This window comes from Eutrigla gurnardus, assembly GCF_963514095.1.
Source record: "Eutrigla gurnardus genome assembly, chromosome: 24".
NCBI classification, from domain to species: domain Eukaryota; kingdom Metazoa; phylum Chordata; class Actinopteri; order Perciformes; family Triglidae; genus Eutrigla; species Eutrigla gurnardus.
In genome coordinates this window covers 12,215,392-12,233,118 of record NC_139935.1, presented here as the reverse complement: position 1 = coordinate 12,233,118, position 17,727 = coordinate 12,215,392, and the positions used below count along the sequence as shown (strand labels likewise).

Here is a 17,727-nt window from a genome sequence, read left to right as displayed (position 1 = left end):
AAGATTGTTATTCACGTCGGCGTTAATGACACCCGATTACGCCAATCGGAGGTCACTAAAATTAATGTTGGCTCGGTGTGTGAATATGCAAAAACGATGTCGGACTCCGTAGTTTTCTCTGGTCCCCTGCCAAACTTTACTAGTGATGACATGTATAGCCGCATGTCATCTTTCCACCGCTGGCTGTCGAGGTGGTGTCCAGATAACGATGTGGGCTTCGTTAATAATTGGCAGCCTTTCTGGGGAAAACCTGGTCTGATCAGGAGAGATGGCATCCACCCCACTTTGGATGGAGCTGCTCTCCTATCTAGAAACATCGCTGATCTCATTGGTAGTCCTAGAACATGACAAACCAGTGTTGAGACCAGGAAGCAGAGTTGCAGTCTTACACACTTCTCTGCGCCTCCTTTAGAGCAGTCACCCACCCAAAACCAAAACCACATAAGAACGGTGTCTGTCCCCCGACCAACCAAATTAATCAGGTCAAACAGAAGAGAGTTTTCACATGAAAACCTAATAAAAATTAGCACTTCCGATGTAGTAAAACAAAATAAGAGAATTAAATGTGGACTCTTAAACATTAGATCTCTCTCATCCAAAGCAGTATTAGTCAACGACTTAATATCAGATAATCATATTGATTTATTCTGCCTGACTGAAACCTGGCTGCGTGATGAAGACTATGTTTGCTTAAACGAAGCTAGTCCTCCCAGCCATATTAATACTCATATATCTCGAGGCAGCAGACGTGGAGGAGGAGTTGCAGCCATTTTTGATTCAAGCCTGTCAATCAATCCTAAGCCAAAACTAAACTATAACTCATTTGAGAGTCTGATTCTCAGCCTTTCGCACTCAAACTGGAAAACAATGCAGCCAATTCTGTTTGTTATTGTGTATCGTGCTCCTGGTCCATACTCTGAATTCCTATCTGAATTCTCTGAGTTGCTATCAAGTTTAGTCCTTAAATCAGATAAAGTAATCATTGTGGGGGATTTTAATGTCCATGTGGACGTTGTAAATGACAGCCTTAGTGTAGCATTTACTTCCTTAATAGATTCTATTGGCTTCAGGCAGAGTGTACATAAACCGACTCACTGTCATAGCCACACTCTCGACCTCGTCTTATCTTATGGCGTTGAAATCGAAAACTTAATAATCTTTCCTCAAAATTCTTCTTTATCTGACCATTACTTGATAACCTTTGAATTATTGTTGCTGGACTTCACTCCTCTAGGAAAAAGCTACTACTCTCGGTGTCTATCGGATAGAGCAGTAGCTAAGTTTAAGGAAGTAATTCCGACCGTCTTGAGTTCACTCCCATGTCTTAATGAAACGGAGGACTTCTATGTTAATCTTAGTCCCTCCCAGATCGATTCTCTTATAGATGAATCTGGAAGCCTACTGCGAACGACTCTCGACTCTGTTGCTCCGCTAAAACAGAAAACTATAAAGCATAGGAAGTTAGCTCCCTGGTATAACTCCCAAACTCGTAAATTAAAACAAAAACTGCGTAAACTTGAAACCATCTGGCGCTCCACCAAACTAGAAGAATCCCGCCTAGTTTGGCAGGACTGTCTTAAAACGTATAAGAAGGCTCTCCGTAATGCCAGAGCAGCCTACTACTCATCTTTAATAGAGGAAAATAAAAACAACCCTAGATTTCTTTTCAGTACTGTAGCCAGGCTGACAAAGAGTCACAGCTCTACTGAGCCATGCATTCCTAGAGATCTTAGTAGTAACGACTTTATGAACTTTTTTAATGATAAAATTCTAGCAATCCGCGACAAAATTACTTGCATCTTGCCTTCAATTGGAACCGCGTTACCCTCAAACTCAGGAGTTTTAGAACTAGCATTAAGACCTGATATATATTTAGACTGCTTTTCTCCAATCAACCTAAACCAACTAACGTCAATGATCTCTTCTTCTAAACCTTCAACCTGTCTCCTAGACCCGATACCAACCAGGCTGCTGAAAGAAGTCTTACCCTTAGTTAGCGCGTCGCTATTAGATATGATCAATGTGTCTTTATTAACAGGCTATGTGCCACAGTCATTTAAAGTAGCTGTAATTAAACCTCTTCTTAAGAAGCCTACTCTAGATCCAGGGGTTTTATCAAACTACAGACCAATATCAAATCTTCCTTTTCTCTCTAAGATCCTTGAGAAAGTAGTCGCCAATCAACTGCGTGACTTTCTCAACAATAACAGTCTACTTGAGGACTTCCAGTCAGGATTTAGAGTACATCATAGCACAGAGACAGCTCTGGTAAAAAATTACAAACGACCTTCTTATTGCTTCTGACAAAGGACTGGTTTCTGTACTTGTTCTGCTAGATCTTAGTGCTGCATTTGACACCATTAACCATGAGATTCTAATATGTAGACTGGAAAAATTAATTGGCATCAAAGGAAACGCATTAAGCTGGTTTAAGTCCTATTTATCCAATCGATCTCAGTTTGTGCATGTCAATGAAAAATCCTCCAGGCACACTGAAGTTAAATACGGTGTTCCTCAAGGTTCTGTGCTCGGACCAATTCTTTTCAACTTATATATGCTTCCTTTAGGCAATATTATTAGAGGACACTCTATAAACTTCCATTGCTATGCTGATGATACTCAGTTATATCTATCGATCAAGCCTGAAGAAACCAATCAGCTAGTTAAACTCCAGGCATGTGTTGATGACATAAAATCCTGGATGACCTGCAATTTCCTGATGTTAAACTCCGATAAAACGGAAGTTATTGTACTTGGGCCTAAACTCCTCCGAAGCTCGCTGTCTAAAGATATAGCGACTATTGATGGGATTGCCATCGCCTCAAATGCTACTGTAAGAAACCTTGGAGTTATCTTTGATCAGGACCTGTCCTTTGACTCGCATATTAAACAAACCACGAGGACAGCCTACTTTCACCTGCGTAACATTACTAAAATTAGGCCAATGCTGTCTCAAAAAGATGCAGAAAAACTCGTCCATGCATTTGTTACCTCAAGGCTGGACTATTGTAATTCTTTATTATCAGGCTGCCCTAATAAATCTCTTAAATCTCTCCAGCTGGTCCAGAATGCTGCAGCTCGTGTTCTGACTAAAACCAGAAGAAGGGATCACATTTCTCCTGTATTAGCTTCTCTGCACTGGCTGCCAGTAAAATCCAGAATAGAATTTAAAATCCTTCTCCTCACTTACAAGGCTCTTAATGGACTGGCACCATCATATCTTAAAGAGCTCATTAAACCCTACTGTCCTCCTAGAGCACTACGCTCTCAGAATAAAGGGTTACTTGTAGTTCCTAAAGTCTCCAAAATTAGAACAGGGGCCAGAGCTTTCAGCCATCAAGCTCCTCTTCTGTGGAACCGTCTTCCGGTTCTGGTTCGTGAGGCAGACACTGTTCCCACATTTAAGAGTAGGCTTAAAACCTTTCTCTTTGACACCGCTTATAGCTAGGGCTGGCTCAGGTTTGCCCTGAGCCAGCTCTTGGTTAAGCTGCTATAGGCCTAGACTGCTGGGGGATTATAGTGACACACTGAGCCCCCCCTCTCTCTCTCTCTCTCTCTCTCTCTCTCTCTCTCTCTCTCTCTCTCTCTCTCTCTCTCTCTCTCTCTCTCTCTCTCTCTCTCTCTCGTGCGCGCTCTCTCTCACTGTGTATGTTCCCCCGGAGTCCCTGTGCTCTCTTGCCTAGCAGGTCTCCCTGGACCGTGGTGGAACCTGATCCGGACTGCACCGATGTTGTGGTCTTGTTTGCCTCTTACCGCCTGTATTTTTAATTAAAGTAATTGACTAAAATCGGCATCTCTACTGTCACTAACTTGACTACTCCCGGGATCACTCCCGGGAGTCTGGCTATGCTTTCTGGTCCAGCAGAGTCCACTGAGGTCCTGACCGATGCAGACTGCTAACTGGCCTGATGCTGGAAACACCACATTGTAGCTCCACCTGCCCGCTGTGTGACTGCTCAACTACTCCTGCTTTCTGGTCTACGGCGACGTGGTTGGGATGGATCCATCTCGGCGTGGCTGTGCCTGCTGCCATGGACTACTACTGTTGATACTATTGCTACTGTTAATACCACCGCTACTGTTAATGCTACTACTACCATACTACCAACACCAAATGCAGTTGGAACCCAAGGGCCTGGGCTGCACGAGATTTCTGCCTAAAAGCCTATTAAGGCAGTTTTTTCTCGCCACTGTCGCTGTAACGCTTGCCCCTGGGTTATGTTGGGAATTTGAAATTGTGTTGACTCTTGAAATTTTGAGCGTATTCTAGTCCTGCTCAATGTGTTAAGTGTCCTGAGATGACTTCTGTTGTGATTTGACACTATAAATAAAATTGAATTGAATTGAATAGAAGTCATGACTCTCGAACAGTAGTGGTTGAACGTAGTAATAGCAGATATGTGATGTGTCCAGGTATCTGATCTGTGTCCAGGTATCTGATCTGTGTCCAAACGTCTGCTTTAATCTCTTCTCAAGATGTGGAACTCTGAGTGTTGTGACCTCACTAAGTGACTGTGGCCAGTCAAGTTGTACTCATTGGAATTCGGAATGTCAAGTTCAAACCAAAACAAATTTGAACACAAAAATATATTTTTAATTTTAATGTGATTTGAAACTAACTGTATTTCACAGTGTACAAAAGTCTTTCAACATCCTTACATAAAACTATTTCCCACTTTTTCTATGCATGAAAAGTCCCAAAATATGTTCTTTTATGTACAAGGTGTTACCATGTTTATCCTAGAAGAGACTGTTGTGCCTTCTACAGGTGGACTTATTTGTTATTGAACCGAAGGCAGATTTTTAGGACTTTCTAAACCTCAGATTCTGCTGTTAAGTCTGCTGGTGTGGTTGAAATGATGACGTACCTGGAGGGATCTGAAAAAGTCCCTTTGCTGCCGGCCATGTTTGTCTGCGGAAATAATAAGACCACACTGACAGCATTAATCTCACAGGAACATCTAAGTGGTTTCCTGGTTGTCATAGTAACAGTCATGTAAATGTCATCAGTAGGTAGATTCTTGTATGATTAAAAGTTTTTTGGTTTCCCAGAAATGCAGTTCTGAGAAATGTTTCTAAGTAAAGAGTAAAGCTCCACCTCTTCCTGTACGCAGATCTGAGGACAGCACAGGTCTGGAATGAGACATGATGTCCCAGATGTGCTCAATAGGATTCAGGTCTGGGGAACAGGCAGGCCAGTCCATAACATCAATGCCTTCATCATGCAGGAACTGCTGACACACTCCAGCCACATGAGGCCTAGCATTGTCATGCATTAGAAGGAACCTAGGGCCCACTGCACCAGCATATGGTCTCACAATGGGTCTGAGGATCTCATCCCGGTACCTAATGGCAGTCAGGGTACCTCCAGCAAGCACATGGAGGGCTGTGTGACCTTCCAAAGAAATACCTCCCCAGACCATCACTAGGCCACCGCGAAACCGGTCATGCTGGAGGATGTTGCAGCAGCAGAACGTTCTCCGCGGCGTCGCCAGACCCTGTCATGTCGGTCACATGTGCTCAAGGTGAACCTGCTCTCATCCATGAAGAGCACAGGGCGCCAATGGCGAATCTGCCAATCTCTGTGATCTCTAGCAAATGCCAATGGCATTGCACGGTGTTGGGTTTTAAGCACAGGCCCTATTTGTGGACGTCGGGCCCTCAAACCACCCTCATGGAGTCGATTTGGGACCGTTTGAGTTGAAACTTGAACATCAGTGGCCTGCTGAGGTCATTTTGTAGGGCTCTGGCAGTGCTCCTCCTGTTCCTCCGTGCACAAAGGAGCAGATATCGGTCCTGCTGTTGGGTTGTTGACATTCTTCGGCCCCCTCCACGTCTCCTGGTGTACTGGCCTGTCTCCTGGAATCTCCTCCATGCTCTTGACACTGTGCTGGGGGGCACAGCAAACCTTCTTGCCACAGTGTGCATTGATGTGCCATCATGGATGAGTTGCACTAACTGGGCAACTTCTGTGGGTTGGAGAAACCGCCTCATGCTCCCCATAGTGGTGCAAACACTGGCAAAATTCAAAAAAGAAAAAAATCTGCCAGAAAGGCCGAGAACAGAGAAATGGTCTGCGGTCAACACCTGCAGAACCATTCCTTTATAGGGATGTCTTGCTAATTGCCACTCGTTTCCACCTGTGGACTGTTCCATTTACACAACAGCAGGTGAAATTGATTCCCAATCAGTGCTGCTTCCTAATTGGACAGGCTGATATCTCAGATACAATACAGGGCTCCAGAGTGCGACCATTTTGGTTGAAAATGCGACCAAAATTTTTATGAGTGATTTTTATGAAATCGTAAGCGCAGCATCTCGTTGTGTTCTCCTGATGGTATCGTGGTCTAAACCAATAAGAGACAGAGCTCGGGTGGGTCCTTGCCTCTGATTGGCTGTGGTCCTTTTCACTGCTGTAAATTGTGTCAGTTCGAAAAATGTGAGCGAGCTGAGCAGGTATTCCTGAGCGCTTCCATTTTCTCCAAAAATGAAGAGAGGCAGAAAGCCTGGCCCCGAGACAAATAATTAATTAATTAAAAAGCCCAAAAATATGCCTTCAGACAGGACTGGTTGAAGCAATTTCCCTGGCTGATGTACGATAAAGAAAGGGACTCAATGCACTGCATTTATTGTCGGGAGTGTGGTCAGAATATGGCCGGTAATAGTGCGTTTGTGGAAGAGTCAACAACATTTCGCATCGAGACGTTGAAAAAGCGCAATATGTCCAAAAAGCATACTACATGCCGTGATAAGTGTGTTAATAAAGCTCTCCCAGCTGCATTTCAGCGTCAGGCTGTATCAATCAGGTCCGCTGAGGCATCTGAAATGATTATCAAAGTCAACGTCGCATACAATATTGCAAAGGAGGAGTTGCCGTTCACTAAATCTAAGTTCGAAATTATTCTGCTGAAAAAGATGCCGACACACTAAAGAACAAGACAGCTGCGGAGGTTGGAAACGCCGCGTACACGTCATTCATGATTGACGGCGACACAGACGTCTCTACGAAGGAGTGCGTTATTGTCTACTGCCGCATTTTGCGGAAAGGGAGGCCGGTCAACATGTTAATTGGACATGTCTGGTGGAGCATGGACACGCACAGTGTTTGAAGGCCCAAATTACAGCATGAGACATCATGAATAGGACATTGTATAGTAGCCTATTCCTAATATTATTAAAAATGAATAGCCTAAGTAAAAACATAAGTAGGCTAGGCTAAGATCACATAAACAGTTTTCCATTTGCAATCTATAGGCAAGTGACCTGTATGATCTTTTTATTCTTGAGGAATTTATGCTGCCACAAAGCAAGCATTTGCTGCGTTTGGGCATCAGTGTGCAGATTGGCTGGAGAAAACGGGTGCTCTGGGTGCTGATGGTGCTGCAGTTAACCTAGGCCATAAGGGGGCGTCATTATGTAAATGGAGAGCGATGAAAAGGTGACCTTTTGGTGTTAAAGGTGACGCGATGAAAAATGTGGGTGATCATGAATTTTGTGCTGGTGCACCTAAAAAAAAAAGTTAGGTGCACCAGTGCAACCAATGCATAAAGTTAGTCTGGAGCCCTGCACAACCTTGATTTGAATTGAATATCCAAAAATATGGCTTGAGCTTTGCTTTCTTTGTAAAAGAAAACTCACAAGGTGATATATTGATACCTGTATTTTGTGTTTCTTTCTTTTAGTGTCCACATTGTGGAAAGTCCTTCCTCAATTCCTCGTTCCTCCAGAATCACATCCAGCGGCGGCACCCTGATGAGTACGAGACCGGTACGTCGCACATTAAATCATTTAAGGATGTCCTGTGAAGATGTATTTGCAGCTGAAATATGATACGCTTCCTCACATTGTGTCGTGACACAAATATCTTGTTTTCTTTGTTCTTCTACGTCCTTCCAGAGTTCCGGTCAGACAGTGAGAAGAAATCTCAGATCGACAGCCTCAAATCGGAGATCAGCGGTCTGAAGGAGCAGATTGTTCAGCAGCAACAGGACCTGCAAGCCAAAACAGCTCAGGTAGGAAAAACGACACCTTTTAAAGCAAAAATGCCAAACTTCTGGTTCCTGCTCGTTTGATTTCCGTTGTGATTCCAGGAAAAAGAGCAGCAGTCCCTGCAAAAAGACCTGCTGAGAGAATTGGACCACTTTAAGGCGGAGGAGATGGCGCGCATGGACAGAAAGATAGAAGACAGCAGGGACGGCATGCGTAGAGAGATGGAGTATCTTTACACCCGGAACATTCAGGCTCTCAATGTACAAAAAGAATACTTGGATAATCCATTTTGGTTCTCCAGCATATATTTTATTCATACCTTTTTTTTTTACTATTTTTATTCATAGGAAGCAAATCAGAATCAGACCGCCAAGCTTGAGAAATCGTCCGTCCCTGTTCACTCGCAGCCAGAGAGAGATCTGGACAACTACAAAGAGATGCAGATCCAAGCCATGCAGAAGCTGGAACACCAACTGAAGAAACAGGTCAGTGTCGAGGCCAGATGTTCTTTCCATAATTACAAGTGAATGAAATCCTTTTGAGGACACAAATATTCTCCTCTAGGATCAAAAGTGGGAATCCAGGCTGCAGGAAATAAAGGGCCAACACGAGTCTGAAAAGAACCAGGTATGTGTTCTTATCAAACCTCATCATTATTATGTCGTTTACGTGTAATTTGAAGCCGTGAAACGTCGCCTCCCAGTTGCTGAACGAGCTGAGCAGGATGCAGTCGTCCATGGCGGAGCAGCAGGAGAGCGGCCGGCGGCTGCAGCAGGAGATGGGCAGGAGGCTGCAGGAGAAGGAGCGCACCATCAAGGCCCAGAGAGAGCAGGTTATAACACTTACACTTGCACAGCCAGGAAGTGAGGCGGGGGGGTCAGCACTTGTTCAGGATATCCTGTATTTGGCCTCAGATTGTGTTGTATTGAGACATGATGATACTGTATATTTGACAGGAACCATAGTGCACAGGAAACGGATACTTTTCCTGGAATAGCACCACAGTTTCCCATTACTCGCTACAGCTGAGCAGCCAGAGTTCACAAACTTGCATTGTTATAATTATAAATAATTATTTAATTATTCCATCCTTTTTCCATCCTGTCATTAAAGCAGATGGCACTGACAAAACAACCAATCATAAATGCTCCTTTTCCCAACTTCCAGATGCGGAATATGTCCTCAAATCCACCCAAACCCTAACCACTCAGGAAGGCGACGTGGAGCAGGCGTAGGACGGCCCCCCGTCGGAACAGGTACGGGTGACGAGCGGACCTCCCGAAGGCTGCGTGGAGCAGGCGTAGGACGGCCCCCCGTCGGAACAGGAACGGGTGACGAGCGGACCTCCAGAAAGCTGCGTGGAGCAGGCGTAGGGCGGCCCCCCGTCGGAACAGGAACGGGTGACGAGCGGACCTCCCGAAGGCTGCGTGGAGCAGGCGCAGGACGGCCCCCCGTCGGAACAGGAACGGGCGAAGAGCGGGCTCCCGGACGACTTCGGGGAGCAGGCGTCGGACGGACCCCCGTCGGAACAGGAAAGGGTGACAGGCAAACCCCCAATAGGCTGCGGGGAGCAGGCGTCGGATGGACCCCCGTCGGAACAGGAAAGGGTGACAGGCAAACCCCCAATAGGCTGCGAGGAGCAGGTGTGGGACGGTCCCCTGTCTGGGCTGGCGCCGGACGATCCTCCGCCGGGACTGGTGACGGACGGGCCGCCGACTGAAGACCACTGGAGAGTGTCGATCGGGCCGCCGACTGAAGGCCAATGGCAGGTGTCGACCGGGCCGCCGACTGAAGGCCAATGGCAGGTGTCGACCGGGCCGCCGACTGAAGGCCAATGGCAGGTGTCGACCGGGCCGCCGACTGAAGGCCACTGGCCAAGGCGTGGGCTGGTTGCTTGGCTGTGACCGAGGCGTGGGCTGGTTGCTTGGCTGTGACCGTGGCGTGGGCTGGTTGCTTGGCTGTGGCCGTAGCGTGGGCTGGATGCTTGGATGCTTGGCTGTGGCCTGGGCTGGATGCTTGGCTGGAGCTGAGGCCTGGGCTGGTAGCATGGCTGGAGCTGAGGCCTGGGCTGGTAGCATGGCTGGAGCTGAGGCCTGGGCTGGTAGCATGGCTGGAACTGTGGCATGGGCTGGTAGCATGGCTGGAACTGTGGCATGGGCTGGTAGCTTGGACGGGCGGGCCTCCGCTGGAACTGGTGACGGACGGACCCCCCGTTAGAACCGATGTGAGCAGCATCGGGGCGGCTCGCTTCCTCATGCCGCACCTCCTCCTCGAGGCCGTCAACCGACGAGCCAACTGCCGGTTAGCCAGCTGGATGCTCCTTGGCCCTCCCAGGGCCAGATGAGTACCCCTAAACGGGTTCGGGCAGGAGCTGGGAAGCTGTGCGGTGGCTGAGACATGGTCTGGTGGCATGGCTGAGACTGCGGCATGAGCGGTTAGCATGGCTGTGACAGGGGCTGGTGGCTTAGCTGCGGCTTGAAAAAACAGTTCGCTAGCAGCAATTTGGCGTGTCCTGCTAGCAGGATTGGTAATGAAGTCCACATACCACTGTATGACTCTAAGCCCATTAACTGCTGGGTCCTCTTTGGGTTGGTTCATTCTGTCAGGTTCAGGGCAAAACGTGGACTTGAAAAAGAGGGGAGGCGAGGACCCAAATGCAGTTAAAAAAATGAAGATTTATTTAAATAATAAACGAGAACCAAAACTAAGACTAAAACAAAGTATCAAACAAAGAAACCACAAAGGCAAAAACGACCATTAAAGAAACACTTACAAAAAGGAACCAAAACACGAAGGGATACGGGAGGCAGGACGAGGTACAAAAATATCCAGTGACAAGACGTGGTGCAGCATGCAGGGGAAGACAATGACGAAAGCGACATCGACAGCAACAATGAACCAACAATGAGACAGGGGAAACACAGACTATATACACAGGGAGGCAGGGAGCTGACGAGGAACAGGTGAAACACATCAGGGCAGGCATGGTAATCAACACGAGAGGGTGGGGGAGTCAAGACAGCGGAAACAACAAGGACCAGGAAGTACGAGACAGGAAATGACACTGAGGACAAAATAAAACAGGAAATCAAAACCAAGGAAACAGAACATGCCAAAAACACAGATCATGACAACCTGTGTATCCACCTCTACACACCTGTCTGATTTATGACCGACGTAACGGCAGTCCGTCGTCACATACTGTCAAATATGGTGAGTGTGAGAGGCTGTGAGGGCTTGAAATGGTAGAAATACAAATAAGGACATCACTCCACATGTCGCTTTATTTTGATGATCTAAAAGTGTTGGTTTTTATTTCACATACTTTACAGCCTGATCTGAACGTCTTCCAGGATCTTATCATCCCAGACCAGACGTCATTGTCAAATCATTGATTTACTAGTTTTACTTTATGATGACATTCCTATGATTTCAAGTGTTTTATGCTCCTTAAATCTTTAATGTTAATATATCTGTGTAAATGTAATATTCCACACATGCACTTTGTCTGTGGGTAATTTCCTTCAGGTAAAGTCAGCATCAAAAGTGGGCTCAAAATGTCCGCGAGCGAGCCCTCGCGCACTTCAGGACTTGACCGTGGCATAGACCTGAACCCTCAGGGACTAAATGGCAACGAGCATCAATGGTCTTCTCTAAACCATGGCAAGGTTGTAGTATGGGCATTTCCTACTATGACAAACTATATATACGTCTTATATTCCAATTCCAAACAAAATATAAACACTTTGAAAAGTGAAATACACTAAAGAAGAAAGGACTACTGCCACCGGCGGAGGGAGCCTATTTACCCGACAACGGCCGAGGCGGAGCGACTCAACGTAACGCGGTTCTTCAAAGAGAGGACTTTTTCCCGCTCAGCTAACTACAGCAGCAGGAGGTGAGTTTAAATATAATAAATTATGTTTTCCATTAATATTAGGTGTAGCAACGTAAAGTAAAATCCTTCGGTTTATTTTTGGGGACGTAATATTCGTGTTTACTAATTGTTTTGTCGCTCGGTGGACCGACACTATCGTAGCTAGTTAGCATTAGCTAGCTAGCCTCCACTAATATGTTACTGTGGCTGCGGGTTTCACGGCTGAGTCACCGCCATGGTCACTTCCCAGCTTCGCTCTCTTAATCATTCTATTGTCCAGGAAGTTTGATAATTAATGAGCCAATGCTTTGGTAATGAATATAATTCCACTAATTACTTGTGATACTTGTGCCCCCCCTCACTGCTCCGTGTGTCTCTGCCGTCTCTGCTGCGTGTTTGTGGGGGAACAGCGGGCTGGATGACGCGCTGGAAGAGCGGACAGCGAAGCGGAGAGACCACGGAGAGAATGAGACGGACTTTGGGTCCAAGTTTACTGGAGTCGTACAGTGAAATGATTCATTAAAACAGGGGTGTCCAAACTACGGCCCGCGGGCCAACTGCGGCCCGCGGTCCAGTTTTTATTGGCCCGCAGCAAATTCTGAAAATATAATTGAATATGGCCCGCACAAGAAGCTTGAGCTCAACTCTGTTGCACTTCTCAGTTTCAACACTAGATGGAGCCAGCCACGGAAACGGTGCTTCTCCACTAAGCAAAATTAAGCAAAGAAAAACTTTTACCGCGAGTCACCAGAAATGGCAGCACCGAAGAAACGCAAAATAGCAAGTGAGTGTAGAAGATTTCAAACACGGTGGGAAAATGAATATTTCTTCAAAGAAATCAACGGAAAGTGTGTCTGTTTGATTTGCAATGAAGATATTTCTGTGATGAAAGAGTATAATGTCCGTCGGCACTATGAGACCAAGCATCAGAGCTACACATCGTACACCGGTGCCGAACGAACACAGAAAGTCAAGCAAATGGCAGCTAGCCTGCAAGCTCAACAACAGTTTTTTTTTCGTGCTAACAAAATACAGGAAAACGCCACAACAGCAAGCTATGAAGTCGCTAAACTTATTGCCCAGCACGGCAAACCGTTCTCAGACGGTGATTTCATAAAGCAGTGCCTCATCAAAGTCACAGAAATAATGTGCCCGGAAAAAGTGCAGGATTTCAACAACGTGAGCTTATCCAGAAATACAGTGGTGCGGAGAATCGAGGACTTGTCAGCTAACTTGAAACTTCAGCTGAGAGACAAAGCTTGTGCTTTTGATTTCTACTCAATAGCATGCGATGAGAGCACAGATGCCACAGACACCGCGCAGCTGTTAATTTTTTTGCGGGGAGTAGATGATAATTTTTGCTGCTTGATATGATGAGCCTAAAAGGCACAACGACGGGTAGAGATATTTTTGAAGCTGTGTCAGAGGCAGTTGAAAAGATGGGACTTCAATGGGACAAGCTCTGTGGAGTAACAACGGATGGAGCTCCGGCCATGACGGGCGAGCGCAAAGGAATGGCATCGATGGTGTGCGCAAAGGTAAAAGAGAGCGGAGGTGAGGCTGTTAGGATGCACTGTATAATCCACCAAGAAGCACTGTGTGCCAAGACTGTCCAGCTGGGCGATGTGATGAACACTGTTGTAAAAACTGTCAACATAATTCGAGCTAGAGGACTGTACCACAGAGAATTTCAAGCTTTCCTATCTGATGTGGATGCTGAATACGGGGATGTGCTCTACCACTCTGATGTGCGCTGGCTCAGCCGCGGCTCTGTGCTGCAGCGGTTTTATTCGCTGAGATCAGAAATCGACCAGTTTTTGAAAGACAAGGGCCGACCTCTTCATGAACTGAGTGACCCTCTGTGGCTGGCAGACCTGGCATTTTTAGTTGATCTTACTCATCATCTGAATACACTGAACAAGAACCTACAAGGCAAAGAACAGCTGGTGCCACACCTGTATGCGCACATGAAAGCCTTCTGTGTAAAGCTCCGCCTGTTTGAGACACAACTACGAAGCTTTAATGCTGCACACTTCCCTGCGCTGTCTGAAATCAAGTCTGCTTTTCCAAAGGCCGACCTTTCTGCTAAAAAGGAGAAATATGTGTCTGTGATTGCATCTCTCGTGACAGAATTCAACCAGCGTTTCCAAGATTTTTCTGTCATTGAAAAACAAATCAAGCTGTTCTCGACCCCCTTCCTGGTGGATGCAGAAGAAGTGGAAGAGAGTCTGCAGTTAGAACTGATTGAAATGCAATGTGATGATTCTCTGAAGAGTCAACATCAGCTTCTCTCCCTCCCTGACTTCTATCAGAGTTTGGATAATGCCAAGTTTCCTCTGATGAGACGCCACGCAAAAAGAATGATGAGCCTGTTCGGCTCAACATACATATGTGAACAAACATTTTCTCTGTTAAATCAGAACAAAAGCAGACTGAGAACCAGAATGACTGATAGCCATCTCTGTGAAGTCCTTCGTGTCTCAACCACCAAACTTTCTCCTGACATGTCAGCCATCCTTCAATCCAAAGGACAGCATCACTGCTCCCACTGAGTGCAATGTTCTTCACATTATAGGTGAGTTAGAAATACACACAGTATTCATGTGTAAATATGTCACCTCTAGTGTGTGGCCCGGCCCTTTGTTTATTTTTCTGTATTTGGCCCTCACTAAAAAAACTTTGGACACCCCTGCATTAAAACGAACGTTAGAATGGGTTTTGCGTGTCCTCCGTTATGTTTTACACGACAAACGGAACGTCGGATTAAACAACACGAACGTCAGTTTGAAGGTAAAACAGTTGAGTCATAATTTCACGTCAAGCGTCTGGAAACAGGTGAACTTGTTGTTACTCTGAGGTTGAGACAACCAGCCCGTCCTCCCTACCACCGCTGTGTGTCTTCACAGCAGCAGAGAGGCTGACAGGAGAGGAGCAGTGACGTCACAGGGCTGCTTAATGCAAGTTTCAGTTGGAAACTTTCCATGGGAATTATCAGGAATTCATGGGAATGAACCTGGAATTTACAAAACTGAAGGTTGGTCCTGAACAGGGATTTTTAATATAGTTGGGGAAAATATACTTAAGCATAATTTTGACTAAAACGGACAGATTTCATGCAAGTACACTTGAGAGTATGAATACTGTTATCTTATTCTACCGAGAAATGCCACGTGCACCATCCGATTTCACACAAGCTAATGTTCAAGGAAAGTCTTTGTGTGTAAATATTGTGAAAAGACATACGTGAAGAATGCCACAAAACTGCAGCTGCATATTGTAAAGTGCAAATATAATATATGAATATTTCTAAAATTCCCCAGCGTAACTTCCCATGGAAAGTCTTCAGAAAATGTACTGGAAATGTTCTGCCGCTTTGCAACCCAATCTTTGAACAGATACACTGCAATAATTGTCAGTCAAGTTAACTTCTACATGTTAGTCGAAAGTCATTTGGAATATAAATCTTAACTTGAAATGGGAAGTCATATAAACATATTCAAGTTGTTTTAACTTGAGATGGTGAGTTACAATAATGCAGACGTGTGTTTGTGTGACTCGGTAAGGGAAGTTTTCTGGCATTTATAATGTAAAATAATTATTTGTTTTAACTGATAGTATGAAGTTGTAATAACTAGTGGTTAAAAGTAGGGCTGCAGCTATCATATCTTTTTGTAATCGAGTAATCTACCGATTATTCCATCGGTTTATCGAGTAATCGGATAAAAATTAACATTGTATACAGCTCCCATATACACATATATGACTATAAAAAGCAATAAAGATAAGAAAAAAAGGAGAGAAAAAAGCTAAAGATGAATGTTTTTTGTTTATTTAAATCTCAACGCAAACAAAGACATCAAAATCACCTAAACTGTTTAAAAATGAACTTAAATTGCAAAATGCCAGCTTGAAATGTCTGACAGTGAGGTCAAAGTCTTTTTACATGCCATTAATAACACCCTCAACTAATATGTATCACACTTTGTACAGTGAAGCCCTTCTAGATCACCCAGGTACAAGATTTAAACACTAAAATAGATTTTCATCTTAAAAACTGCTTCCAGGACACCATGGACACCAAAATGGAGCCACAGAAGGGCGATTCCAGGAAATGTGAAGATGCTTCAACAGGACCTCCAGCAAGCAGAGTGATTAGAGAAGTGAGTATTTTGTGCTGAGTTCAGAATTATGGAGTCCCGTTCTCTCCAGGAGGGAGAGCTTGTGAAGCTCGGCTTTCCATCTTGCTTTAATATTCAGAGAATGGTCTCTTTTCAATATCATTTAGATAATCTGGTTTTGGTAAGTAGCTTCTTTTACAGGCTTTTTGAAAAATGTCTAGGATCTCCTCTCCCATTGTAGTATCATTTTTTTTAAATATTTTGCAGACAAAGTCCCTGATTTGTAAATACCTAAAGTGATCTTGATTCTGCAGATTAAAGTTGTTGTTAAAGGTTAAAAACCCCGTCAATCAAAAAGTCAGGCCGGAGGTAAACTTGGACGGCGTGCCTGTGTGTCGATGCTTACTTCCTGATTGCACACACTCTGCCGTCTCGAGCACTAGCGCGTGCACGTGTGTGTTGTTATCAGCTGAATCAGCAGCTCCACCCCCTTCCCCCTCAAACCGCCTCTCCTTCCACTCAGCTGTTATTGCAACATACACTTAATACGTTCAGGCTTTAACAGGCTGACGTTTCCTTATCAGTAAACTGTTACCATGGTAACTGACTCTGTGAAGCTAACCTGCTCGCTGGCAGGTTTTCTTCAACAAACTGAGTTTCTCCCAATCTGTCTCCTCCATTTTGCTGATCCTGAACCAGCTGTGGAAACTTGCAGAGTCCTTTCCTCGTCAACCATCGATATGGAAGCACAAGTGATTCTAGCAGCCTCGCGTCTGGAGAGGATGTTGATTACTTAGTAGAACTCTTCAGTTTTACCTCACCATCCATCACACATCTGAACAATATTCTCCGGCCTTCCATTTCTTTATTTCATATCGTAATCTCAGACCAGATTCTTTGCAGATCTCATTCCAAGTTTCCATCCAGTGAAGTAGCCTACTGTCATTATTTAAACAGTGTAACCATATTTTTTACATTCATTCATATCAGAGGTCTTCAACGGTTTCCAGGCCAAGGGCCCCTTGGCTGATAGTGACACGGTGGAGGGCCCCCTATTACATATCATATAAATAATGTTCCTTATTAAGCTGGGCCAATAATAATGTGTAGTGCAGCCTATAGTGCCATGTATACAGGTACTTTGTAATGATGTATGTATGCAATGCTTAGCCATTAAAATAATAATTGTTGACAGAAATATATATTTACAGAACATATTGTAAATCTATATTGGCATTTCTACATCACAATTTCACATTTACACAACAATTAACATTTATATTTGCTTATTAGATGTTGTATTAATGTTCATGTGTATTTTTGAACATATTTTTAATTTTGTAAGAAAAAAAGGTTTGGGATCAAATAATGTTGGGGACCCCCTGCTGGAAATCCGTGGACCCCCTTTGGATCCAGGACCCCATGTTGAAGATCTCTGGCCTATATTCATGGATGTTATTGAATTGTGTTCATGAAGCTGTTCATGTTGTCCAGCAAAGGTTCACCGTGCATCAGTTTATGACCGGCTGGTCCCATAACCAGACTGTGAGCCCCCCTCACTCCCTCTCTTTGATTCTGGTTGTAATGTATTGATAAAGCGCTGGATCACTATTGTAAAGTTCACCCTGTATGTTCCTCCTCAGCCACCGTACCTGTCAAAGTTGTTTTCTAGAGTATTTGAGCGCCAGATTAAAGCGGTGCAGGAGGCCGTGACAAAGGTGGAACCCCTCTGGAGGCCGAATG

At 44.9% G+C, this 17,727-nt stretch overlaps 1 protein-coding gene across 1 annotated transcript in view; it reads left to right on the top strand.

Moving 5' to 3' along the window:
• Positions 1-4,859: 4,859 nt before the first annotated feature.
• Positions 4,860-17,727, top strand: part of LOC311010066 (scavenger receptor cysteine-rich type 1 protein M130-like) — a gene marked incomplete at both ends in the record, with an annotated part of 106,349 nt that continues 93,481 nt past the window's right edge. The window contains 7 exons of the mRNA XM_084004547.1: positions 4,860-4,910; positions 7,683-7,767; positions 7,897-8,012; positions 8,091-8,249; positions 8,337-8,474; positions 8,554-8,616; positions 8,693-8,747. Of these exons, the coding sequence (XP_083860673.1) occupies positions 4,860-4,910; positions 7,683-7,767; positions 7,897-8,012; positions 8,091-8,249; positions 8,337-8,474; positions 8,554-8,616; positions 8,693-8,747 (667 nt within the window). The remainder of the gene's footprint in view (positions 4,911-7,682; positions 7,768-7,896; positions 8,013-8,090; positions 8,250-8,336; positions 8,475-8,553; positions 8,617-8,692; positions 8,748-17,727) is intronic.